Source organism: Balearica regulorum, chromosome 1 (assembly GCF_011004875.1).
Source record: "Balearica regulorum gibbericeps isolate bBalReg1 chromosome 1, bBalReg1.pri, whole genome shotgun sequence".
NCBI lineage: Eukaryota > Metazoa > Chordata > Aves > Gruiformes > Gruidae > Balearica > Balearica regulorum.
In genome coordinates, this window is record NC_046184.1 from 97760488 (window position 1) to 97787601 (window position 27114).

The 27114-nt window shown below is 42.3% G+C and overlaps 1 protein-coding gene across 5 annotated transcripts; it reads left to right on the forward strand.

Moving 5' to 3' along the window:
• Positions 1 to 351: 351 nt before the first annotated feature.
• On the forward strand, positions 352 to 19701 carry TAGLN3 (transgelin 3). 5 transcript variants are annotated; one of them, XM_075767980.1, is made up of 7 exons: positions 352 to 3130; positions 5159 to 6506; positions 6905 to 7071; positions 8753 to 8934; positions 9785 to 9959; positions 15091 to 15193; positions 19144 to 19701. In XM_075767980.1, exons 4-7 carry the CDS (start codon positions 8755 to 8757, stop codon positions 19283 to 19285), a joined length of 600 nt encoding a protein of 199 aa, XP_075624095.1. In that variant the 5' UTR covers positions 352 to 3130; positions 5159 to 6506; positions 6905 to 7071; positions 8753 to 8754; the 3' UTR covers positions 19286 to 19701. The 5 variants fall into 5 exon arrangements, with proteins under 5 accessions (XP_075624095.1, XP_075624088.1, XP_075624117.1 ...); XM_075767973.1 differs by lacking the exon at positions 6905 to 7071; XM_075768002.1 differs by lacking the exons at positions 352 to 3130; positions 5159 to 6506 and having other exon boundaries at positions 6520 to 7071.
• Positions 19702 to 27114: the final 7413 nt, after the last annotated feature.

Here is a 27114-nt window from a genome sequence, read left to right on the forward strand (position 1 = left end):
CTAAAAATTTTTGAGCTATTTTTGCGACTTGTGAGTTACACCTATAAACATTCAATTGACCTGTAATACTTCAGACAGGGAAAAGTCTTCAGATGTCTGCATAAACTGTAGCTGTGTATTTCTGTTGAAGGAATTGCATTGTATTCATTCAAAGCTTCACCTTAGCCTTTATTGAATAATTGATGTTTCATGGGTAAGGTCTTTTTGTTACAAAGCCTTACGGCAAGATAGCTGAAAACAAATGTGAAGGGGAGCAGTTCTGTGAGTGGTTTTCAGGGGATTTTATTTGTTTGGTGATGTTTTGGTTTTTTTGGTTTGGTTTGTTGTTCCCCCCCCCCCATTAGGGGGAGATGGCAGCGTAACAGGGTTGACACAATTGTCGAGGGTATAAAAGTGCAGCATCAGTTGCTCAAACCACAGCATTACTGAAACTTAATCCTAGGGAAGGTTGTTGGGGTTTTTTGCATGCCAGTTGTTTTGTAGTTCTCTTTGTTTTCCTTCTCTGCTTGCTAAATGGCAATTAGTGGTAGCATTTATATTACAGGTACACTCAAGATTTGCTGCATACAGCATAAATGCAAAGGCAGAGATGATACTGTCTTCATAGAGACAATATTCCAGATAGGATTTTGAGATTCAGTGAATGCTAGTGCCCTTCAATTTGTGTTCACTTACCACTTTCTAAATTCAGTCTATCCTGCTTAAATATGAAGAGATGGCTTTGAGGTAGACCTTATGCAGACAAACTTTTTCCTCCAAATTTACCACAGTAATTCCATTGGTATTTCTCTTTGCAAGTGTAGCATTTTCCTTGTGTTCGTGCTGGATTTTACCAGCATTTTGATTACTGTCAACTTGACATGTTCAAATGCCTGAAAGGAAGAGACAGGTGAAAACCAGGGAGATGTACATCCTACCTGTGACTAGCTTTTGAACTAGCAGGAAGGTTTGACAATCTTGAATAATGTAATATTCACATGACATGGTGTCATTCCAATTTTATTCAGTACTATATTTAACATTAACATTAACCCTGAGTTAATGCCTGTGGCATCTCTTTTGTCTTTGCCAGTAGATGCCTAGATAGTGAATTATTTTCAATACTAGTCACGTTTAGAAACAAGTATTTCTTTCCTCTGTAGACATATGTATTAAACTAGGGTATTACATATTTGGAAAGCAAATTTTTGAAATCCTTTGCAATGAATTCTTATGTTCTGTTTTTCTTTTTTTACAGACTTCTAATTTGCTGCCAAGTGCAAATTGTGTTTTGTGACTATGTAATGTACGTTTCCTCAACAATAAGCTGGATTTGCACGAAATGATCAGTGTCTTTTATGGTTTCAAATTTACCAGCTCTATCTTCTGGTACCTGGGGTGTTGGTTTTCTATGAATATCTTAATCTACGCTTACTACTTTCAGTAGGACTCCTAGCTTAAGTTGTTAGCATTCTCTTTGTCTTTCACTTTTGGCAGATCTGAAAATTACTTCTGGGCTCCCGTGTCACTGAGTGTAGTACGGGCATGTTGGGGTTGACACTGCTGTCACAGTACAAGGAAGCTCCAGACACTTAACCAAGCAACTCAGCTGCTTGTGTTGTTGATTTTGATCAAACAATACTAGCTGAATTAGCACCTTGAGGTATTTATCTTATATGTAATGCTTAAACTACATAACATTAACTCCTGCTGAGGAGTTAGTCATTCAGGTTTTGTGAGTAAATGACAAAAAACTTTTATAGCTAGGCAGGAAGCTTGATTAGTATATAATAGCAAAGCAGCAGGTAATTGTTTTCATTAAAAAGAAACGAAAGCATTACCAGCTGACCTCGAAGTGTCCCTAGTCCTTACCAACATTTTTGTTTCAGATCTGTTGCAAAATCAAACTTCTTGAGACTTAACTTGTGAAACAAACTACCTTCTAAAAAGGAAGAAAATGGTGAGGCATGCTTTCCTGTATTTAGGATTAAACTCTGCAGTAGACCAGTATGTGTTGAAAAGAGTCTCTAAAGCATATTCAGCTTGTTTCGTAATAAACAAGTGCTCTTATTCTGTGTATGTTGAGCTGTACTAATGCAGTTTTATTATCTTGTCAAGTATTCTACTTGTTTTGTATTACATGCTTCAGTGCTTTTTTTGAGTTAAATGTTATTAAGTGTTTCATGTAGTTTCAGTTTAGCTAACTTATTTTCTCTTGTATCAACACTAAATATAAACCAAGCAGTGTTCACAAAAAAAGCCTCGCTGGATGGGCCGTAGAAGAACTGTCTCCTGCTGTTTCATTTTTATGTTAATTTTGATTGTGCTCTCTTTGACACACTTATTCAATGGGGCTAAGAGATTTATGGTACCATACTTCTCATATCAAATTAAAATGTGCTTAGAAACTTTCAACCAGCTACATCTCTGCAGCTGCTCAAATGTTTTCAATGCTCTAGTCATACTGTATACAGAGTCACAACATTTTCTGAACCAGTGCCTTGGTCAGAGTTGCTACATTAGGTCTATGCTTGTCATTTCTCCTTGGCCCGCATCCCCTCCTCTGGGAAAAAAAACCAAAACAACAAAAAACAAACAAGTGGGAGGGAAAATCATATCCTGGGGAATAATGAGATTTGAACTTCCTTGTTTAACTCAGTTGTGCTGTTACAGAGAAGCCTACTTTACCATTTCAGATTTATTTTTTTTTTTTAAACCGCTAAAAAATTATGTTAAAGGCTTCCCTGGAAACAGAAGAGGGTTATATGTTTCACCTGTCTCTTAAGATCAGCAGTCTCTGCTTTGAGCTGATGTACAAATTCAGTCAGATGTGTGAGAACGTAGAATGTCACTAAAGCTTGGTAAAATTCAACAAGCGTGCAAGGAGCACATACAGAAATACCAAAAATCAGTGTGCACTGTTGTCCTTCTGCCCTCGTTCTCAAGCCCAGCAGGGACAGTAAAGGCAGAGGGAACTCAGCTATTCAGTTTAATAGCAGGCAGCTTGCTATGTACATGGTTTTAATGCCACTGTGCATGTTGCTTTTCTCCTAGCAGGTGTTTTCTAGGGGACGAGATCACTGTAATGGTTGGGAGGAAGAGACGGAGGTGAAGGACAAAAATATACTGCTCACAGATTTACTGCTCATAGGTCAGTTTATGTAGCTTAGATTTACTTTGTGACTGTAGGACCTCATTTCTCTTCAATATATATTTGCCTAGAACAGAAGAATGTTAGTTACAGCCTTGGCTATTTTATTCATAAATCTAAATTAGAGGACCTCTTGCAATCTAGTTGCAGGCTTGACCTTGTATTTCTCTTTCAAGTCCTGCATATGTATGTTCTATGGTCCAATGCTTCTATTCCATTAAAGAGACATGGGCATCCTCCGTATGACTCAGTAATTGTAGCTTGTGATCTGCTTATGGGTGAGAAATAGACATGTTTTCAGCCTGCTGCGGTGTCTTGTGTTTGGCAAGTAGCTTCGGCTAGCTCTGCGTTTATATTTGGAATGAAAAGCAAATGACAGCTGCTAAAACTTCCAGTCACTTGGTTCTGAAACTAAAATACAAATTTAAAATGTTTTTAGGCTAGCACGTGAAAGGTTGCGTTCTTTTTGGGCCTTCTGACTTGCACCATGTTGTCCACTTGCCTCCCACGTGGCAACATGAGAAGGTCACTGCTGCCTGTCAGGGTCGTATCTGTGGGAAAGGTATGCTGAACAGTAGCACGCTTAAAGGTTGGAGTGATGTAAATGGCCTGCCCAGACTTTGGTCGTGGAAAAGCAATCCCTGAAGGACACAGGCTGCCTGGGATCAGGTTTGGGCCTTACGAGAATCTTCTCCTTTGCTTCTGCGTTGAGTATGGTTTGCTGGCAGAAGGTGTGCCCGAGGGGTGCTAGGCCTTAGGACAGTGACTCTTGAAAAAGTTCCTGACAGGAAAGCTAAATCCCTTATTGTAAGAAGCAGCATTGATTTAGTTAGGGGATTTGATCATCTTTGTTTGTAAATCTTGCTGTCTGTTTTGACCTATGTTTCAGTAAAATAAAGATGTTACTTCTTTTCTGTTCTTCTGGTAAATGTCTATCACAATGCATAATTTTCAAACCAAGGTAGTTCTGAGAAGGTGTTGTTTTTATTGGGGACAGATAAAAATTGATATGATAAAATGTGTTAGTTTTCTTTCAAGGAGTCTGTCAATGCAGCACAAGACTTAAAAGATCCTGAGAATTAAAATGCACAGTTTACCTCCAAGGTCATCTTGAATATTGGGAATGCTAGCAATTATATCCACAGGAGTTGGTTTCCAGTGCTAGCTGGTAACTGTTTCTGCTGGTGGTAACTAACTGTTTCTGCTGGTGGTAACTAACTGTTTCTGCTGGTGGTAACTGTTTCTGCTGGCAAGCTGCCTGGAAGGTGGTCCCCCAGTTCTGATATCTCTGCCACCTGGTTTGCACAGTTAAAAAGATGGCAATATTCCAATAGCTTCTTTTTTTCCCCCTAGTCTAACTAGTTGTCTTGTGTAGAACATCTTCAGGTACCTTATGCCAAAGCAGCGCCATGAATAAAACTGAGGGTCTGCAGAGTGCTTCTCTGGCCTTGCAGCTCTCTGAAAAGTCCCTGTACTTTCACCGAGTTTGTATTGAACCTTTGCATCCTCTTTGCAACTCTAGAAAACATGACATCATGACATAGGCCTATATGCAAGGAGCATTTTTCAACAGAAGTTTCCTTGTGAAGGGAGGTGCTGTCAACCGTTTTATAGCTTTGGAAAATTTCCTGATTTTTTTTTTTTTTTTTAACTTAGTTATGAAAGGTCTGCTATTGCAGAGTGGCAGACCTTGAAGATGGAGTCTGGACTTCCCAGTTATTCTAATTGCTGGATAGCTTTGTCTGATGGGAATTGACCCAGCATACTTTGAAAGACAGCACTTTGGGATGGGTGAAACACCAGGCTCTTTCTGAGGACTGAATTGCTAAACAGCAAATCTAACAAAGGTTGAGGGTTGCTCTGTAGCAGGGTGAGTTGTTTTACTTTTCCCTCTGTCTTCCAGTTGGAAGACACTGAAAACTATTGAGTTACCCTGGATCTAAACGTGGGTAGTGAGCTAATTAATGTCGGTTTTGTTGTTGTTGGCAGCATTTGTTTATACATTTACAAATATTTTTAAATTTATAGGGTAATATTGTGATTATCTCAAACCATAAGAAGAGCCATAGCACTTACAGGCATGAAATCTCACTTCAAGTATTCAAGCTGCATCTCTGTTTTTAGTTGTAAGTTCCAATCTTGTGTTACCAAGAAAAAAAAAAAGAGCACAAAATCCATTAGAAGCGGTAGGTGAAGTATTCTAATGGTAGTACCTTTGCTGCTGAAAAACCTGCTGTTCCTTCCACATCACATTTCTACCCATCAGGCTTTAATATGCCTGGGTCCAACAGAAGGAACTCAAGTTCTTTGCTTTGTAGCCACATGTACTTGCCATTTCTTAACTTCTGGTTTTGGTGAGCTAAACAGATAATCCTTCTGAAGTGATTACTGTAAAGGCTCTAATTTTCAATCCTCTGGTTACTGCAGTAACTATTTGAATTTACTTCATACTTTCACCACTTTTTCTGGAGAGTATCAGAACTGGATATGATATTCCCATTGCTGTTGCACCTCCCACATTTTATTCAGCCAAGCCCTTCAGTCACAGTGTCTTACCCAGCATCTGTGCCCACCTGCTTACCTTCCATCACTCTCTGCAATTTTTTTTTTTACATCTGCTGTTTCACAGGACAGAGTGCTGTGTTCTGAAAAGCGTTTTTCTGATCAAGGCTAGACTTTGCAATGAGACACATTTTTGCCTGCTTCCAGGTAGACTGCTTTCAAGGAGGCTTATCTCTCTTATTTACACATCACAGCTTGCATAAGCTGGAATCTTCTTAGGAGTCTGGGCCTTTTTTGTGATTTCTAATAACATATTAAATAGTTCAGGCCTGGGAACACATTCTTGTACAAACTGAATAAAAATACACATGATCATTAATGATTTTTCAATTATGGTCATATTATAGGACCTACTAGTTAGCCAGCTTTAATGTCTTTAATGTGTCATGTTGTTTTGGAATCAGTTTAGTTCTCTAATCGACATGTTGTGCAATAGCCAACTGTAATGTATTACAGAGCTTTTAGTAAATTGCATCAACACTATCGCTTAAAAAAAAAAAATTCCATTGTTTTTCCCAGGATTGATGGCACAGAAGCTGGCTTGTGATTTGATTACTCATACTTTGGAAATATTGGTGGGGGGGCTGGCATTTTTCCAATCCTCTGCAGCTTTCCTGGTGTTCAAAGCCTTATTAAAAATTGATATTGATGGACAAGCTTGCTTTTCAGCTTTCACAGGATGGAACGGTCCCTCGAGAACAGGTTGCATAGGCACCATCTGTGAAGGGGGAGACCTCTGCTCTGCAGCTTAGGAGAGTTAAATTACCCATCCCTGCCCCCAAGTTAGAAAACAGGGTCAGAGGCTGACGTAAAGGTAGGTGGCTTTCATGAAATCTCATTGCTAGTGAGCACTGAACACCGTGGTGTGATCAGAAACAGCCAAGCAACCTAGGTAGCTCCCTTCTAAACAGAAAAATGGAAAAAGATCTGAAAGTGAAAAATAAAGCTGCTTATTCTTTGTGGGACTGGCCAAGGAGTCTAAGGCCCAGCCCTTAACAGTTGCTGAATGGAAAGGATGTCAAATTCGTGTACTGCCTTGTACTGTGTTGCAGCTACAGTTTACTCCTCCTCTGATCTCCCAGCTTGGTTTGCAGTCTTGGTTCCTGTGCATTTGCTGCTCCTCCAGCAGCGTGTTCGCTGGGACAGAAAGTGCTCAAGTGGTGGCCCTGTCACGTAGCATGCTCTGGAGTTATGTAATCAAGTATTTCATAGGGTTTTAAAACTACCAGTGCAAAGAAGAGAAAACATTAAATGAAATGCCTGTGGAGGACAACAATGAATTGGGTCATCTATTAAATTTTTCATCTCTGGAGTCTGCTCAAGCCCAGCAGCAACTGAAGCAGTATAAATCTGAGAATTCACGATCTTAAAATGAGAAAGTAATGGATGAAGAGGCCATTATGAGACAGATATACAAGGAGCCGTATTCCTTTCTCCTATTTCTTTCTCCCTTTTTTTTTTTTTCTTTTTAAATGCAGCAGGAGGACTTTTGTTGGCAAAGCTGATTGTGTATCCACGTCAGGTTTATCAGCCTCCTTTCATATCAAGCTGAACATGAATCCTTTGCCAAAAGGGAACTATTTCGTAGCAGAGTAGATAATACAGCATGGGTGAAAGACATTTAACAAAGTCGGGTGCAACTCAGAGAGAAGCAAAATTATTTTATTTAATAAGGGATAAATCTGTACAAATGAGCACAGAAGAAAAATCTCTTGTATTAACTCTCCTTTTCTCCCCTCCCACCACTGCAGTGGTATAATCAAAATTTAAACTACTGTACATGGGCGTAGCTCCCTTGCTATCACTGGAGGTATGCAGACTCATACCAGCAGAAAATACAATCCTTGTACTTTATAGTAGGTTTGCTATTTTCAGTGATTTTTCCCTTGGTTTTAGTGGTTCAAGTTGTTTTCTTGGGACACTATTGTGCTATTTGATAGCCTAATATACACTAATGGTAGGATGAAACTAATATTCTACTACCTGCCTTCTTTTCCTTGACTTCTCATCCTGTTGTCCCCTCACTGAAACTTTTTATTAGCACTTGAACAAGGGAGAGGAGAAATTATTTTTCACACTGTAAGTCTGTTAGCATCATGATGCAGAACAGAGAAAAAGGTTTTGTTTTGTGATTAAAAATAAACGAGATGTGTAGTAATTTCTGTTATCTTTATTTAACAGAGTGAAGTCTGGTGAAGTCCCTGCATTTGTATTTCTATCTGGTCCTGCGATGCTTGGTGCAGTTTGGGTTGATGCAGACTAGGTGGAGTAAAACTGAGCCTGTAGGGTGAACAGCGCAAGGCTGAGGAAACATGCACGAAAACAGACTGCAGATGGGCGAGATAAACAGGATCCCCAGGCTGTGACTGAGTAGGCAGGCCTCTTTAATGGCTCTTAGCAACGCCCCTGCTTTGACCCTCCTCATATGTGAGGAAAATCAAATCAATACACTGTTCTTCAAACCACGATGCCGCAGCAGCAGCAGGGCATTGTGGCAGCCTTCGGCTCTTAAATGCATCAACGCTTTTCAATTTGCTGATCTCTGGATATCCATCCTGGCATCTCTGCTGAGGAAGACCCTGACTGCATCTTTAATCGGATTGCTTGAGCTCCCATGTACAATCTTCTTCTTATTAGCAAGTATTAGGTAGGCAATTTTAAAGTGCTTTTTGAATTTGCAGGCAGCTTTAATGTTGATCTGAGAACTCTATTGTATTCTCTGTAAACGTAGCAGAAGCCTCTGTTTTAAATCTTGCTTTTCTTCTTCTTCTGTTTTTGTGGTTGGGCAGGGGGGATTTCTGTTTTTTCCTTCTTTTTTTAAAAAAATACATATCTTGTAGCTGATTTGTGCTTTTGGAAAAGGATATTCCCTCGCTGATCCCTCCCCTGTTCTGCAGAACTATAACCAGTGCCATACAGTTACTTTCAGTGTTGATGAACATCTGTTCAACTGTCTAACGTGTAGGGCAGGCTGCTCACTCTTTTATTCTTTAATTTTCCGGTGTGTACTTCAAAGCTGCAAATCAGGACTCTACCCACTAAGTTCTGCTTTGGTTCCAGAGATGGCTAACAGAGGACCAAGCTATGGCTTAAGCCGAGAAGTTCAGGAAAAGATTGAACAGAAATATGACCCGGAATTAGAGTCTAGGCTGGTGAACTGGATTATTGTACAATGTGGAGAACAGATAGAGCACCCTCCTCCTGGAAGGCAACATTTTCAGACCTGGTTGATGGATGGAACGGTAAGTGTTTTGTCCAATTATATGCTTGCATGTGTTTATATGCACTGTGTCCTTATTTTCTGTCTTCATCTAGCTACATTGGTCCAAGCTTATGGCCAGTGCAGAAATATATGTCTTAGCATTTGATTTATTTCCTTTTGACCAGGAATCTTAATCTCAGAAGATAATTATTCTACTTGTGCACTGGGATTAGTACAGTACTTATGATTCTTATGAGTCATGCATGTTATATATGAGTATGACTCATTCTTTCAGCACCTTTTCTCATACAGTTAAATGAGATCTGTTTTAAAATCAGATGTATACTTTTCTCTTTAAGAAATAATCAGTGTTGACAGGGAAAGGTGAAGAGATATAGAAAAATTGAAGGATTGGATTATGTCATAACTGTTTTCTTCTTGGGAATAATCCTGTGGCTAAAACATTGTATTCCATTGGTTTATTGAACAACAAGCAGATGCTGCTGTTTGCAGCAGGCTATAAGAATACGCTAATCGTTGAATCTCTGCCAGAATGACTTTAACAATATTTCAATTGACATTGCTTATTTTTTTGGCTCGGGCATGTGGTTCCTTCTCTGTCAGTTGTTATATAACCTTTACCAGTGATTGCTTTGTTTCTAGCAGATTAGGATTTATATGGTCAGGTTATTGCCATCAGTTAATGAAAGCTTTAATGCATTTCTAATGTATTTTGATTATTGTCAACAACTTTGTTTCTAATTGAAGAAATTACATCCCTGACAGAAACTGGTCAGGTCAAAAGCATTTTGCAGCATCATTTCTTGTGCAGAAATTGCCTTCTAGTTTGGTGACTGCTTTCTAATTTTATTTCTGTATTTCTCTCTCAGCTGTTATGCAAGTTAATAAACAGTTTACATCCAAAGGGAAATGAGCCTATTGCAAAGATCTCTGAATCAAAAATGGCTTTCAAGCAGATGGAACAAATTTCTCAGTTCTTAAAAGCTGCTGAAATCTACGGAGTAAGAACAACAGATATTTTCCAGACAGTGGATTTATGGGAAGGTAAAAATAATAAACTGGAAGTCAGCTTGCAGTCTTCATTTTACTTTGCTTTGATGTATTATAATAGTGCGTTTTGTCTAAGGCATATTCTCTAATGTAATTATCTTTTGTTTCTGTTTGCCTTACCTCATTACACTGCTCTTCCAATGGTACATTATCTCCTCTGAGGGATTTATATTGCCCTGAAGGCATAACGAAGCTGTTCCAAGCTCATGTGTGATCCAAAGCCCATCATTCTCATAGAAGTCCACAGACCTAATAAAATAAATGTTCTCTATGCTAATTATATCCAAGTAAATAGCTTCCAATAGCAAATATGGAACCTCTTTATTTTCTGATGACAAGATTTTATTGCAGTTTTCAAATTATAAGCAAAGTTTAAATTAGAGCTATAAAATGCATTCCCAGGAGCATGTATGCCTCTGTGGAGCATATGAGGGCTCATTTATGACTAGCAAGAAGCAAAACTTGCTGCTAACACTATGTTAGCTGAGCATATCTCTCTAAGGATGCAGTCTTTTTAGAGAGGTCACTATGGCAACAGCAAAAAAAAAAATCAGAGTGTCCTTGTGGTTTTGCAGTAACCCAGGTGAAGGCTATCTCCATCCCATGCTCAAAGTGGAAATTGAATGTTCTAGTTCCTGAAGAGCTGAGTCATTTGTGCATTCATGTGGCTGGTTTTGCCTATTTTTGTGGTGATGCATCTCTTCCTGATGCTCTAACCAAATACACTGTATATCCCTCCTGCATCTCTCCGGACAAGGTGATGCAAAACGCTTTGTGCGAGGGCTCAAAACAAGGACAGCTGCATGGTAGATAAAAGGACAAAAAGCTGCTGTGGGAATTAACCAGTAGAAAGAGGAAAGCAATCCACTGAGAAAGCTGGTTTGTGTAGGAACATACATGGAGAAAAAAAAGCGGGGTCTATTTTCACAGACTGTTGGGATACATGGAAGAGATCACTCTTCTGAAGGACAGTTCAAGGAATAAAAGACTGGGAAGCTGTTTGTGGATAAGTTAGAAGGGAAGGATATACTGACAGCTGGAGTTACTGGGATCTGTAATGTTCTCAGGGTGCCAGATTTGCTTGACAAATCCTACCTTTGAGCACAAGGGCAGGATTGTTTCTTCCAGTTCGGTCTTTAGTGTTTCATCCAATCTACCTTTAAATGTCTTAAATGAAGGGATTTTCACTTCCCTGGAGTAAGACCCTCCCCAGCCTAGCAGGCTGTTGAAAGAGAAGCTCCATCTATCTTGTAAGGGATGATAATAGCTCATTTCAGATGCTGTTCTTTGCAGTCTTTTGCATCTCATAATGGCTTCACACCATGCAAGTGAAAGTAGGGTACATTGATTCTTACGATGAAAAGGACTTGCTTTGAAGACAAAAAGCTCCTAATGATGGTGGCAATCTCCTCATTTCTCTTCTTTTCACTCATGACCTTTTCTCAACAGATGTAAGGAAAAAAGCTAGTAAGTTCCAGAGGGCAGGAAGTCAAAGCAACACTTGCAACCTAGGAGGGAGACATACAAGACTTTTCTCCACTGTTATGTTAGGACTTCCCAAAACTAAACTGTCTCCTCATTTTCCCACTCCCTTTTCATCCCTCCTGCTGCTCATTTCAGTGCTGAGATGAAACAGTATGTCTCTCCAGCAGTGAGTCACTGCAAGCTCTTTGTGTCTAACCATAACCCTGACCTCTAGTATCTGTATTGCTTCAGGGCTGCATCGCCTGAACCTGGATGCATTAGCTGGATAGAAGGGACAGTCTCTTTTTCACTACTTCATAATTACAGCACTCCTACGCTTCAGGCCATAACCTCTTTAGAAAGAGATGAGATGTCAATGTATGTTTATAGGGAAAGAAAACTGTGATTGAAAAACAGCTTTTCTCTGACACTAATTGTTTTCTAAGAGCTTTTGCTCTGAAATTCTTAGTAATGATTAATGAAAATGTTTTAGGATGTAATCTGCTGTTGGCTGTTTCCAACTCACGCAGTCCATCTGGTGCATTTTTCTTCATCTTCATCTCTGCGACTTCTTGGTCCAAAAGAAGTATCACCTCTCTTTTGGTCCTTTCTTACATAAAGGTACTGTGCTGTGCAGCTTTCCCTAATCTATGCCCAAGATATTATGTTCACTGTTTTTTACAGGTACCTCCCTGGTATATTTCCAGGCAGGCAAGAGGCAGCTGTACCTCTGGGTACTTGTTCAGCCATTACAAAACAGTAATTCAGGAATACTGTGCAGAGCAGTTTTCTATCTTTGGGTCTGAACTTTCCCCTTTCTGAACCTGGAGAAGGAAGCCTTCCAGCCAAGTTTCCTCCAAAGAGAAAGGCTTAGCATAAGAAGTGAGTAGAGGCCCCTTCCTCCTTGCACAGGCAGTGCCAAGATCCTCTACGAGGCTGTGCTATTCAAAGCACGCCGCAGAGGACACTGAAGATGCAGAAGAAATGCTGTCGGCGTGGGTCCCTGCAGCGTGATTCAGCGAGGGTGAGGCTGGGGGCCAGGCAGGCAGCCCATGTGGCTGTCAGTGAGCAAGTACTGACACTGAGGGAAGGTACTGACTGCAATTTTCTGCAACGCCAGAGTTAAGCCCGGCTTCACTGAATGTGTTATGATCTCTTCTGTCAGGTGACTTTCTCAGTGGAGATTTAAAATGTTTCACAGCCCTTTTTATGCTCACCACTGAGCCCCTTGTATCCTTTGCTGGAAGAGGGCAAATGTCACAAGACCACACTGATTTGTGGTCACCTTCCCTCACCTGCAGCACCCCTCATATGCAGCAAGGGGCTTTGCAAAGCAGGGCTGTGGCCTTGGCTTTGTTTTGTCATGTGGCGCTTGGCACCCGCTCCGTCTGTTTTTCCCCTGCAGCGTCTCCCACTCACCACTGACAAATAAAGCAGAGTCGAGTGCAGAGCGTGGGAGGGGCTGCCAGATGGCTCCTTGAGGCTGATCATCAAATTTGCTACCCATCTTTTGTTTCTTTATCTTTTTTCTGTGCTTGCCGTCGTTATTCAGCTCATTCACTTTTAAATCCTGCTTCACATCCCTCTTCATCCCAGTCAGTCACCGCACTCCTTGTTATACGGGAGGCATCCCAAGGACGTTGTATGTGGCATCTGTTACAGCATATGGTACATCTGCTGCTTGGGGGAGCTCTGAGTGTTTCTGCCTCGCGCTCTTCCATGTGCGCCTGTGTACATGCGTGTGTGAGATGTCGGCTCTTCGGCTGCCCTCTTAAGTGAGGATCCCGTCTGATGCAGTTTCCGTCGACAAATACAGTAAAGCAAGGATTCTGGATGGATGACAATTTGTTTTCTGAGCAAATGGTCCCCTGCAGATAGGATTGCTATAAACTTTAATAGGCTGTATGACAGCCACAGTTGGAAGCTGCAAGACATTTTCAGCTTTAGGGTGTCTTCATCACCTCAGCCAGTGTGTTACGCATTTAGGTTTGTACGAACCAGAGCCCTGAGCTGGATCTGCCTAAAGTCAGGGTGATGCATAGCATAGACACAGAATGCGCAACGCTCGCTTCCCGTTACACTCCAGCTAGTCTGCAGCGATTTTCATTAATATTGTTCCACTGGAGGTATTTCTGAAATCTGTTATTATCATCATGTCTCTGGTATCTCATGGTTTTTGTGAATTACTTATTTTCCTAAATGAAGAACTTAGAGTCAAAATCAGATCTGTTAACTAGATAAATTATTTTAGGAAATAGGAAGAACTGGAAGGAAGGGAATGGAGTCATAGAAACACTTATGGAAGGATTTCAGAAGAAGGGAGAGGAAAAAGGCAGATTTTCAACAACTTACTACCTCACACAATTGGAAATACACGCTGCAACTCATTTTTGCTAGACAGTTTTCCAAAAGCTATTGTGTCTGGATTTGGTAATGAGTTAGAGTTTGATATCGTTATGTTCCCTGCCCGTTTTACACCAAGTGATAAAGTGCAGAGGATGAACTAAGAAAAAAGGAGTAATATTAATTTTTTAAAAATTTCTGTGTCCTTTGTTGTTTTTTGGTTTGGTGGTTTGTTTTTTTTTTTTTAATTCACTGGAGGAATTGACATAAGATGTTGACCAAAAAGGAAAATTTGTCTATTGTCCTAATTTTGGAAGGAGAGACAGGAAGGGGGGATACCATTTTTTAAATGCAAACCTCTGTTGAAAATGAGCCTTATATTTCAAAGGTGTAAGGTACCCTCTTGGAAACCTGGTGAATTTTCAGCTAGGTGGAAGGTGTGCCTCTAAGCAAGTGATAGGCAAGTTCTCCCCTCTCAATACAGGTAGGATAAATTATCCCTTGATAAGCTTTTGTCTCTGTGTTGTTTATGGAAGGAACTTAAAGAACCAGTGATGACCAGATATGCAACTTTTACTTGGCTAAAGATGAGATGAGCCCTGACTTTTTGAAATGAGGAATAAATTGAGATAACAGGGAGGGAGAAGGTGGAAGAATAGCAGACTGGATGGCAGGAACCAAAAGTATGAAACTTCAGAGCATCAGTGTTTGGCAGCCTGAGAAAGGAAGCCTGTAGGAAGGATCTGGGAGGTGATTTGATGGGTAAATCAGGAAGGACTGATGTGCGTTATCCACACAGGACCTCTCCAGGACTGCCATGAGCTCTGTTAGTACAGGGACTGTCTGGAAATGCCAGGGGATAGGTGGTGGGACCAGTCCTACCAGTTTACAGGTGAAGAAACTGAGACACAGCACAGTTGTTTACCACACTGTTCTCCTTCAGCCACTGAGCACGTTACCGTTCTTTGTCCACCAAAGTCACCTCTTCTTAGGAGAAAATTTTGCCAAAAGGATTGTCTAGAAGGACTTAAAATAGCATGGGGTAAGGCACTAAAATAGCCAGAAGCCTGGAAACCTGGAAATGTCTGATTTGTTAAGTTTTGCTTTAACGTTGTCCCTTTGATGACTTTTAATAAGGTCTTGCATGTCAGTACCTCTGTTTCAGCAACTGTAAAATAGCACTTATAATGCTACTAATGCACTTTTTCAGGGGAGCTGAAGGAATTAGTTAATACATTGGACAAAAGTGTTTATCAGTGTGCCAAGCTCTTTGTTGTGCAAGGATTTCTTATGTTAATTTCACTGTCTGACTTTCTAGGGAAGGACATGGCAGCAGTGCAGAGAACCTTAATGGCTCTAGGCAGTTTGGCTGTCACCAAGGACGATGGCTGCTACAAAGGGGATCCGTCCTGGTTTCACAGGTAAGGTCCAAAGCGCAGCTGCTCAGAGCTGTCTTCCTGGGAAGCTGGTAATATTCTCTGCCTTTAGGTTTTAAGGAAAGTTATTGGGAAAGAAAGGGAAGAATCTTTCCAAAGTTTCCATGTAATGGAAAGGTTTTCTCTTCAGAGTCTAGAGGGGGGAAGCAAATACTCAACCAGGCAGCGACATTTTCTACGCTTCACTAGTTCCCAGCTTTATCAGTGTCACTGCTAGGCCCACCTCTTACCATACCTTGTTGGCCTGAAGTTACAGCAGGGCTGCTGGGGAGGAGCCCTGTGGGAGCTATGTAGCGCAGCCATACTGCCGCCTTTTCTTACGTGGCTCCTCTCACCCCACCTTCCCTGTCCCTCCTGCCTCGGAGCTGGTACCAGGACTAAGGGTGCATTGCCCGTGGCTCTGATTTCCTCCTGGAAGCACCCCTCTTCAATGAGGCTGTTCTAGGCTGTGCTGGTGTGGATGTGCGTGCGTGCGTGGGGACCCTACTGGTAGTGCAAACAGGGAGGAGTGCAGCATGCTGCTCCAAGTGCCTTTGTAGCATCTCCATCGTGCTGCCTGAGGGGCACACGCCGATCACGGAAGAAAAGACATAATTTTCTTGTCCACTGACATTATCCCTGGCTCTTACTCCCTGGAAGGAGTGCAACAATACTTGGGAAATTCAGCCACCAGTTTTGATGACATTAATCTTTTTAGCAGCTTCACCTAATCTTCTGTATCCATTTATGAAGAAAAGGGAAGAAAACTGGCAGCAGCCATGCAGATATGTGTGTCCTAAGAGTAGCTGGCAGGAAAAGTGTCCTTTTGCCTCACATCGGACAACAGACAGAAAGACTAAGGAAGACAAGGCTGTAATAGATGTCAGCAAACCCCCATATAGTGACCCCCTTACTGAGCAAAGAGAAGGCATGAAGCCTCTTTCCGTTTTTCATCAAACCAAAAATGATTTCATTTCCTAGTCATCTTTTTTCCTGGGGAGTACTACTTATCTGTGAAGAATTCTCTGGCTTGGCAAAGCTGTTTATTTGCTCTGAAACTCCATTTGTTTTGGCTAGGGAGCCTGAGAAGCAGGGACAGGAAGAAAAGGAAATCGTCCCACAGTTAGCCCTCCTGCCCCACAGGAGAGTCTGCCATCCAAGAGTATTTCTCATGCCGAAATGTCTGAGGCATCTTAGCAAAGAGAGTGCTGGCTGCTCATCTTTGGTTTCCTTGAATTTTCTGATGTCTAGGTGAGGGTCAGCAAAAGCAAAGCAAACTTCACTTGGTTTGTCTGGAACCTTGAGCTGGTTTAACTGAGGCTAAGGGAGATTTGAATTTTAGGTGAGTGAGTGCCAACTCCTATGCATTTTTTATATGAAATTAGTTTAAATTAACTTAATACAGTCCACAAAGAGATTTGTATTTATTGAATATAATTGGGTTTAAAACTCAAATCCAGTTACATGCTTTAATATAAACCAGACATGAAATCACTATGGCCCAGACAGGCTTATTTGTTTTATGTAACTAAAACAAAGCCCTACACAGAAAAATTAATTTTCATCTGGACTCCTAATTGTGGGTGGGAACAGTTTTCATTGGCATTAACAAAGATGTGATCACGTCCCTTCTCCCCCAGCTGTCTGTCCTGCCCGTACTGCTTGGATAGTCAATCCATACCTGTTGCAGCCCCTGAAATACCACTTTGTAGCCACTGCCTTCAGGAAAACTGATGTTATTTCTATAACGAAATAACATATGGCAGATCAGGAGCTGTTTCCTGAGTAGCTTACCCATCCATTCAGGCAGATCAAGCCCCCTCACTGCCACCCAGTGTTAGTCATGAGTCAGGGCTTTCAGGCTGATTCTTAATCACCTTAAGTTAAATTGAAAGAAGTCATGATTAAATGGAATAAGAGTATTCATGCAGGGATCTACAGTGATTAAGATACCCCCAAACTTGAGCTAAGCTGTTTAACTTTCCATTGCTGGTGTCCCTCATTCCCAGTCCCACCAGACCTGATTCCCCCTTCCTTGCATGCCCTAGCGAGGTTCATGGATCCATGGCAGTTTGTTATCAGCAAATCATGTAAGACCATCATGTACTAAACGTGGTGCTTATGATGGTAAAATAAAACACTATAAGATCCAAACTGTATATGTAATCAACTTTTATTAGCATGTCCAGAGTTCCCTTTAGTATCTCTTTTTATTTCTTCTTTGCAGTTCTCGCTTTTTTCCTGTTCATAGTTACATTTCGAATTTCTGTGGAATTACTCCACAACACAGCTGAAAATTCTAGGAGGAAAAAGAAAAAATAATAGAATGTGTTCCTGGGATTTTAATTAAAATAAAGGCAGACACAGTGAACCTGAGATTCAGTTAGGTAATAGGAGTAGTTCTAAAAACATCCTCTAGCAGAGATCTTGGCAGCAGTTGGGTGCCGTGTATGGATTCTGGAAAAGAAATTAAGCAGCAGTGAGGGGGGTTGCTTTCTGAGGCACCTGCAGTTCTGCATGCCTCCCTCCAAAACAGCATGTTTTATGGCAAGAGCTGTGGGGTCTGAGAGTCTGTGATGGGCTTTGTAAGCCCTCTTACTAGTCTAATACAATAACACTGGAGATCCATTCCGAAAAATGACAGGTCAGTGCTGTTTTTCTGTGGATCTTTCTCACCTTTTTGCCTTGCTGGGCTTTCATACAGACGTGGGTTCTTCTCCTGCAAGGTCCTGGACACCCTGAGCCTAGCAAGGAATTTAAGTGCTTTTTTGGACTCGAGCCAGGGTGCTTAGCACAGAACAGAATCAGACCCTCACAGAAAGGATCATGTTGATGGTTTTCAATCACAGCGGGCACCTAATCGAGCATTCTCATCTAGTGGTGGGGTGGAGAGAAAAAGGGAGTTGTAACACAATGCCATATTGCAGGGTAACCTGATGCTGGGACAGACAGACACAGCAGGGAGAAAGATTGCACCTGGGTAGGAGTAGAGTCTGGTTGACTGAAAGCCTCCCTCAGTCTGGGGCTCTGCCGATTCGTACGGGTTATCTGGCAGCAGCAGACTGATCCTTCTCCCTTGTAAATGACTTGTTTTCCCCACCACTTATAAATGAAAGATTAATCCAAGATGAACAGTTTCTAGCAAGGCAGCAGAATACAAACTTTCATGCTACTCAACTGCCACTTTGGCCCTCAGTGCTATTTTCAGGGAAAAGAGGCTCCTTTTAAACTCCAACAAAGGTTCATTGATCCAAAGGGCTTTTGAGACCAGGGATGCTGAACAAAGTGGTCAGCATGTTTTGACAGAAGATGAAGGACCGACATACAGTTAGGACACAGGTGCAAAGGGCAAGGTCTGTCGCTTAGAGGAGAGAGATCTGGAAATGGCAACAGAGCAATTGTTCTGTCCTGCAGCAACCATCGTCCACTTTGCGAAAATGAGCAAGTCACTTCTCTGTCCCGTTGTTTCTCCAGATACATTCAGCTCTTATTTACTCCACTGAGTTAAATTATACCAATTTGTACTGTTACTCTAGATGGGTATCAACTTGTAGTACAGCGCAGGTAAGTGCCTCATTGATCAGATCCCATGGACTACAGCTGTTAAGAGCTTTAGGGCTTCACACAAATTAGCCCTATCATGAGTGTTATATACAGCACTACATAAATGTTTTACCTGTCGTAGCTGCTGGGGAAGTCCCTTGGGGTTCTGGAGTAAGTGCTACAGTGAAAGTCTGAAGTGTTGCAGGTTTGACTAGAGCATTGCTTCTAACTGCAGGAAAGCCATTAGCCCAGCCAGCATTGTCCAGCCCATGGGGTGGTGCAAATGAAATATTGCATTACAAGGGGGAATGTCTGTTAACATGAGCCAATTTCAGATTGCTGTTCATGATCCTCTGGGCATATGCAGAATGACGATATGTCTGTACATTGCTTTTTTGGGTGTATCTGGACAGGAAAGCACAGCAGAATCGACGAGGATTTTCAGAAGAGCAGCTTCGTCAGGGACAGAACGTTATAGGCCTTCAGATGGGCAGCAACAAAGGAGCATCGCAGTCGGGTATGACAGGCTATGGGATGCCAAGACAGATTATCTAAACGCACCGCTGTCTGTAGAGAAAACACTCCTTCTGCAGCATGGTCTGTTAAAAAAAAAAAAAAAAGGAAAAAGAAAAAAAAAAAGCTCATTAGTTCCCTTTCTGCCTGGTTTTTAATAGTTAGCTCTCTCTAAGGTTTGGGGTATTTTTTGTTTGGTTTGTTTTATTTGCAGCTGCCAGAGTTCATCTAGGAACTTGGGTTTTCATGGTGGTGTGTGTCAGTTCACAGCACGTACGCACTGCTGCCTCCTACTTTTCACTTCTGAACTATGCAAAGACAATTATTCTGTATTAATTTATTTGCAAAGTGTTATCTTCCATATTTGTCTCACACTGCACTTGTATTTCAACAGTAATCTCGTTCTTCAATTCAGTGATGATATGGTTTGACCTAAGAATAAAGACAAATTAAAGACACCTCTTAGACTCGTTTATTTAAAGGACATAAAAGGAATTAAGACCAATGACCACATGGTACAGTGCTGAGGAGTTAAATGTTTTAAATGGGTTGATCTGTCTCATCTCTAACCTGGAGCCCTCTCTGAGTGACTCTTTGCTGTAGTATTCACAGTCTGTGTTACGTGTTCAATTTAGTGTTAGTCAAAAGGCACACCCAATGTATTTTCCTAAAAAGAAGAGAAGATGTATTATCCATTGAGTCTGACTCGTGTAGTCCCACCCAATTTAGCTCGGATTTCCCTTGACCTAGTGTGCTGGGTTGACTGCAGCTGGCAAACTTGTGGATCGAGATAGATAAAATCAGTTTAATAGGTAAAGCCAAAGCTGTGAAAACAAAGGAAAATAAGGAATTAATTCACTACTTCCCATTGGCAGGCAGACATTTAGCTGCTTCTTGGAAAGCAGGGCCTCAGTATGCATGGCATTACCATAGACATATCCCCTTCCTCCTCCTTTTCCCTGAGCTTTTGTTGCTGACCACAACACCGTGTGTATGGAATATCCCTTTGGTCAGTTGGGGTCAGCCATCCCGGCTGTGTCCCCTCCCAGCTTCTTGCCCACCCCCAGCTGTGGGGACAGAATGAGAAAAGGAGAAGTTGTTGACACTGTGCAGGCACTGTTTAGCAATAGCCACCGCACTGGTGCGTTGTCAACGCTGCTTTAGTCACAAATCTAAAGCACAGCTCCCTCCGAGCTGCTGGGGAGAAGGTTACCTCCATCCCAGCCAGACCCAGCACACCCAGCAGCAGGTCAGTCTTCAAACTCAGGGAATTCTTCACCATGAAAGGACTGTCTGTCAGACAGAGGCGAGAACAGGCTATATCTTCTGATAGTTGATATAAAACAAAACGCTGCAAAACAAGTTGTGTTTTAAATGCAAAGGAAGAAATAGAAGAAATGTGCCAGAAAGCTTCTGACCTGGAAAACGCCCTTGGTTCAAATTTAAATAATCTGTTATGCTCACCTGTGATGGGCTGTAAAGGTGGCTGGTAGTTCATTTTGGCAGTTTGCTGGAGAGTCGATAGAACTGCTTGCTGGCATAGTCATCTGGCCACAGAAGCGTACCAGAGCAGGTTCATCAGCTAGTCGGTGCAGGTTGCCTCACGGCTGCATGGCACGCACACTTGGGAGATGCACACTATTTTCTCCACAGAGTTTTCTTCTTGTTGTTACCTCTCTCTGCGGGCTTCACTTGCAAAGCCCAATCACTTTTTCCCAACAGGCAAGTAGGAAGGAAATGTCATAATTGAACTCTGTGGGCTTTTTTTTTTTTTTTTTTTTTTTTAAATTTCATGACAGACTTCCAAGAAGGCCTGAAAACATAATATCTGGATAGGTAACAAAAGAAGGGTAATCTGTTCTGACAGCTGTCTGAGAGCCTACATACACTGGTAGGGGTGACTTCTGTCTGAGTCAGAACCTAGTGACACACGGTGGCAGCTGGTTGTCCACTAAGTAGCTCTGGAGCCAGCGACACACAGATTGGCATGGCTTCCAAAGTTTCTACCACTGAATAAACTGAAGGGATGATTCCCCCAGCTCAGATGGATCTCTGTCCTCCCTGTTGGGATGGGAATAACACCTCCCCACTTCAGTCAAGCTTTGCTGAAGCACTGTGGAGCACAGCAAGCGAGAAGAGATGTAAAGGTCACGTTACATGGTTGGGGCTGAGGGGATCTGTAGCAGCTGCCACTGCAAAGGTCCTGCCCCCACTTGTATCTCCTCTCAGACCTGCCAGGGCATCTTGGCTCCTCCACTGTGCTCTCGTCAAGCACTTTTTTGTGTTCACTACCTGTTTAGGGCTATTTTTCTGTTACGTAGGTGAATTAGCTCAGCAGAGGATCAGATGACCGCACCATCTGGTGCATCTGGGGTAGGAGCTCACCTTTCAGCTGTGGTGGGGCATTAGATCAGTGCAAAGTATAACACATGACTTCCCCCCTTAGATATTACATTAGGTGTAACATGAAGAAAATAGCAATTTTTCTTTCTAAAAGAAGAAAATCTGGGCTGGTGGCAAGACAAATGACTGCCATCAGAAATTTCACCTTTGTGAATATGAACAACAGCCATCTTCCCCTAATAGAGAGTCACAGCCAGAGCAGATGAAATGGCTGGGTGAGAGGAGCTGGAAGAACTGCCTTGCAGGTAAGAGATCTGAGAGGATCTGCCTGCATCACCTGCCCTCCTTCTCTGTCAAATGTTCTCCTTGACCTTACAGCCAGCAGAGAGGCTCTGGGCACATTCAGGTCCTAGCCACTAGCCCAGCTGACTCAGGAGGGCAGGCAGACCTCCTGGTCAGAGGACAGGTCCATCTAGCCCAGCACTCTGCCTCTGGCAGTGGCAAAAGAAGAGGCTACTTGGAAAGAGCACTTGAGCCCGGCTGCTTTCTGTGGTCCTTGCCCTTCCGTCTCCATCAGCATCTGTGATTGTTGCAACAGGGCACATCCCAACAGAAAGATCATGCTCCAGTTAAATGTTCTTTCATCAAAGCTACATTACCTAATTAAATGTGCTTTCATCAGGTTTAGCATTCTTAACAGCCTCATTGAAGTCAGACAAAATGTTGTGTGCTTGCATAGAAAAAAAATGCCAAAAAACCAACCAACCAAAAAAAAACCCACCCCACACCAACCTGGTAGTTTTAACAAACCATATCAGCGACAACAGCTAAGTGCTCCAGGAAAGAAAATCTATACCCTGTGGCTGCAGAGACAGGACCTGTTTACTGTGGGAACAACAACAAGAAGAAAGACTAATCCCCAGGATCTTATCTTTGGTAACCCCTCCCCAAGCTCACAACACATGCTTTCGTTACCTTAAACCATCAAACTAAGATAGCTGTTAATATCTGGCAGAAGATGATGCAAAGTATACTTTATTCTGTGGATTAACCTTGTGCTTCCATATTCTCTTATGATGGATATAGAAATATTAATGTTATTATTAATTAAATATTAACATGCTCTGGCCTACTAATGTCCTCCTGTTAAGACATCCTTACTGCCAAGTTTACAAACATCTTAAGCTAAGAAGTAAATTAATATAGTACCAGGCTAATTTAGTAACCAACTTAGCAGGAAACATTGTCACTCTTCTTATACTAACAATAAACGATTGTAAGTTTGCTTCTACTGCATCAAAACCACTTAGGCAGGTCTCCCAGAAGCCTTATGAATTTCTATGACAACCTTCTGCATTGTTACTAGTAAAAGCCTTGCTATACGTTAGAATAGAGACATACAGGAGCTTTTAATAAGTACTGAAGGGTATGGTTTAACTGTGTGCTTTGGAGGGGGTGTGCGTGTGTTTCCGCACTTAGCTACTGGGCTCTCTAACGCTTAGGGGAGGGTTCCCTCCGCAGATGATGAACAACATTTCACTTAAGGCTGTGGACTCAGTTTGACGGCAAGTATGAGCCAAGGTAAGACCCCTCACGTGCTGCCTCTAACCCTTCTTGAATCCTGGCTGTGATTTGGTCAGCTATCCCACCTTAAAACCAAAATAAAATGTTTTTGTGAGAAAGTGCTCTAAATACCCTCCCCCCTCAAAAGCTGTACCGGAGCAAGCCTCATCATAGCAGGCTGTACCAGAAACACCTTAACTGTTGCAGCCCTTATCCTTCAGTTTGCTCGTACCTGTAGAAAGGTGAATGACATTTATCTGTTTTCATGAAAGTTTTGAGACCATGACCTCATTATGGACAATTGCTTAGGGGTTTGGGGTTTTTTGTTTTGTTTTTGTTTTTTCTTACAGTAAGGTAGCATCTAATAGTCTTCTGAAAGGATGCTTAATAGGTGTGTGAGTGAGGAATAAACACATACATGAGCGTGGGATCCAAGTTTATCCCCATTTATAAGGAGAGCAGAAAGAAAACTCAATGAACGGAAAGTCAATGGTAAGTTCAGCCAGTTCAATTAAGCTGGAGCTTGAGGACTATTAGCCTAACATAACATGACATGTTTTAAATAAAAACTAATGAGTGTGAATGGCACGAAGGGGCTTCGCTCTTCGGTAAATCACTTTGCAGCATGCCTCTGCTGAACAGCATCCCTGGTGCTCAGCGGGGGTGCGAGGAGAAGGTGCTGCTGGCAGCAAGGGGTGCCAGCCGACCCTTCCCTTCCACCTGCGAGCTGCCCTCGTGGGCTGTTTGCACTCCAGCCGCAGAGCATTCAGACCGAGCTCACTTGTTTTTCTAACTGCATAAGCCAAAACAGAGCCACCAGGGAGGAAGGGTGAGGACTCAGGACGTCAGAGGTTCATTTCTGTGTCTGTAATTGATTGCATTTGGCTCTGGCTGCATTGTTTGGATTTGCCCCCTGTTTCTCTTTTATGAAAGCACTGCTAATACTCACTTAATAGTGACGGCTTGAACAGCTCAGGCATTAATAAGATCAGAGATACGGTAATGTCTCCTAACTAGAAATAAGCTTTAAATATGTCGAGAAAGGAAGTGAGCACCTCCAGATTAAAGAAATTCAGCCATTTTCACTAAGCCCGTTCTGCGACTGCCATGGTAGTTCCTGAGCAGGGAGGGAGAGGCTGCAGGTGAGTGTGTGTACACAGCCCCCCCCCCCCCCCAGCTATTTTGTCTTCTATAAACTTAAAAAGAAACAGAAAAGCTGATTTTGTAATGCACGTGTAAGCTACTAAGGCAAATGATCTGTGACACCCTAAATTTCAGGCAATCCCCAAACAGGCAGGGGGAGGAATAGACATTTTTGTCAGCATGTGTTTTTTGCACAGCATGCTCTTGACTGGAAACACGTGTTTTCCCTCTCTGCAGGCCTTGCAGTCCTGCAGCAAAGGCAAGTGACACGGGCATGAAGACAGCACAAGTGACTTCTAGGAAAACATGCACAGGCTGCCGCCTCTCACCACTCTAACAAACAGATTAACCCATTTAAACTTCGCTGAGGTTTTTCTTCCCACCTGAATCTCCAAAATAAAAACACCGCAATTCTCTGACTAAGCTCAAGCAATAGAAAACCGTGAGGTAAAATGGGAGGGGGGGATGAAAAAAAAGATATTAGCTTATTACTATAGGGGGAAAATCACAGCCTTGGATGGAAGGAAATTTTTCTGCTCTCATCTTGCAGGGTTCATGTAACAGCACAGTGCACGATGCTGTGACATTCAAGTAAAGATATAATGTCATTTCTCAGATGCAGAAATACAGTTGCCTGTAGTCCTATTTGATTTATAAAGGAAATCAGAGACATGACCTTTCTCCCTAATGAAATTTCTGTTAAATGGCTCGCTTTGGTAGAAATGTTACTCCGTTATTGGGCAGGAGTAAATCGTATGCTCCAGTGAGTCAGTGCTCTGCAGACCGTGTGGCAGGGTTAACGCTTGTGTCTAGGTTCACAGGAAGCGATGTCAAGAAATGCAGGAGCGGGCTCAGCTCTGCTCTGGTCCGAGGATCTGCAGGGCCAGGGTCAGCTGGCGAGAGGAGAGGCAGCACTAGAGGGAAGGAGCAGCCATCCTCAGGCACGTGGCTTGCAGGGGCTCGAAGCAGCACAGCATGTCTGAGACAGACCGATGACTGCTGGGTATTTCCAAACTGGATTATAAGAAACGATATGCATTGTCATCATGTCAATAAAGAAGTGAGGTGGGTGAAGGCTTTTGTGTTTGCACAAAAATCAGCTAAATGTTCTGTTTCTCTCATTTCTTGTTAAGACACGGAAAAAGAGAATGACAAAAATGAGCAGGGCTTGTTTTTAGGAGCAGGTTTTGCGTTAGTGTCATTATGAGTCAACACTTCATACAGTTTCTTTGTATTAGCTCCCACACATAATGTAGACGGAAGCTCTGCTGCTTCCAGGTCCTTCCTACACACAACCCAAGAGATGTTGTTTTGACTAGGTTCTTAAAGATGCTGGAGGGCCTTCTCCACCCGTGGATGTGCCTTAACACCCCCAGAGCTGCTGAGCACCAGACCTGGTCTTTGTGGGTTTGGCCCTTGGTAAAAGGGGGAAAAACCCCACTTCCCCATCTCGCAGGAAGACAGTCACAACAGACACCAGGTCTGGCTTTCAAGTGCTGGGATACCATGGCAACATTGGTTTTCCAAGTGGATAGAAAAGCTTTGGTGCAAGGAAGAAAAATCAATACTTCAGGTAACAGTTTGGAAGGTGCAAGTGGAATATCTGTACATGTGCCAGGACCGATCATCCTCTGGAGAGACCATTTTCCCTTATCTGCCACAACAGTTCAGACGAATCAAACACTGTGCCACCATTCTGGTGGTGGTGTTAAATTAAAGCAGCATTTCTTGGATTCCCCCTACCTCAGAAGGGTGTTTAGGAAGATGGGCTACAGCTGAGTCCCCACACAAGTAGCAGCTGGAGAAGGTTTTTCTACTTAAAAGCAAGAATTTGAGCTTTAGATAGGTCGATTTGGTTGGTAGATTGCATGAAGGAACTGTGGTGAAAGGTTTGGATCTTGCTGGAGGAAAGATAAGATGGGGTAAATAAAATTCAGGCTCATGTGTGTCCATACTTGGCTTTTCTGCTGTGGGAGCTGTTGGTCTGAGGCAGTGTCCCTAAAGTGGCTCAGTGCTGGCAGGAGCTGTTGGGAACAGAGCAAAGCAGCTATTAATCCTTCTTGGCTGTTTGTTGTTAAGTGCGTTTTATTGCTGGATGTTGATGGAGCCATCATTAATCAGGGGCAGCGTGGCTGCAGTTGAAAGGGGAGCATGTAGGAGTGCGGCCGTACGAAGATGCCCGTCTCCTGAGTGTGTGTGGCCCTTGCGGGAGCTGCTGGGGGCAGGGGGTGGCTGGCTCGCCTGGGAAAGGCTCGCTGCTGAGATGTGCTGGCTGCCACCGCGAAGGTCAATGTAGTGGGTTTTAAGGAATGGATTTGCAGTTCTTGAGTCCTGGGAATGATTTTTCAGACTCCGGTGCGCTCATTTTAGTTCTCCACCGTTTGTATTGGAGATCTACTGTTTAGGTTTTTCTTAATGTATTTAAAAAGCATTTGTGCTCGGTTCTCAGAAGGAGACCCACTGAAATCCTGGTGTGTGTTTTGTTAGAGATTTACTCAGCCCTAGAGGTCTTGCTGAAGAACAAAAGTTATTTGCTCTTCCTGCTGTGAAATGTTTAATCATGTGAATCCTTCCCCCAGAAGCATTACCATAATCTAAGCTACTTTATAAGGTGCCAAATATAACGGCTAGAACAGATATGATTTTATTTTTTTTTGTGTATTAATAAGTCAAGCTATTGCCATAACCTTTCATGAGAGAATATGAAGTATTATTTGAAGGTGATTGTTGTGGTGAGTTTCTATGTTTTCTGAATGTGAAACACCTGTAACCAGTTGAGTCAAAGTAGGAAAAAATAATACAGTGGAGTTGTAGTAATTGGC

Excerpts from the sequence above, each read along its gene's own strand:
- TAGLN3 (XM_075767980.1), top strand. The coding sequence starts at position 8,755 with ATGGCTAACAGAGGACCAAGCTATGGCTTAAGCCGAGAAGTTCAGGAA. Across the intron at positions 8,935-9,784 it reads CCTGGTTGATGGATGGAACG|CTGTTATGCAAGTTAATAAA; the intron begins GTAAGTGTTTTG and ends TTTCTCTCTCAG. Across the intron at positions 15,194-19,143 it reads GATCCGTCCTGGTTTCACAG|GAAAGCACAGCAGAATCGAC; the intron begins GTAAGGTCCAAA and ends GTATCTGGACAG.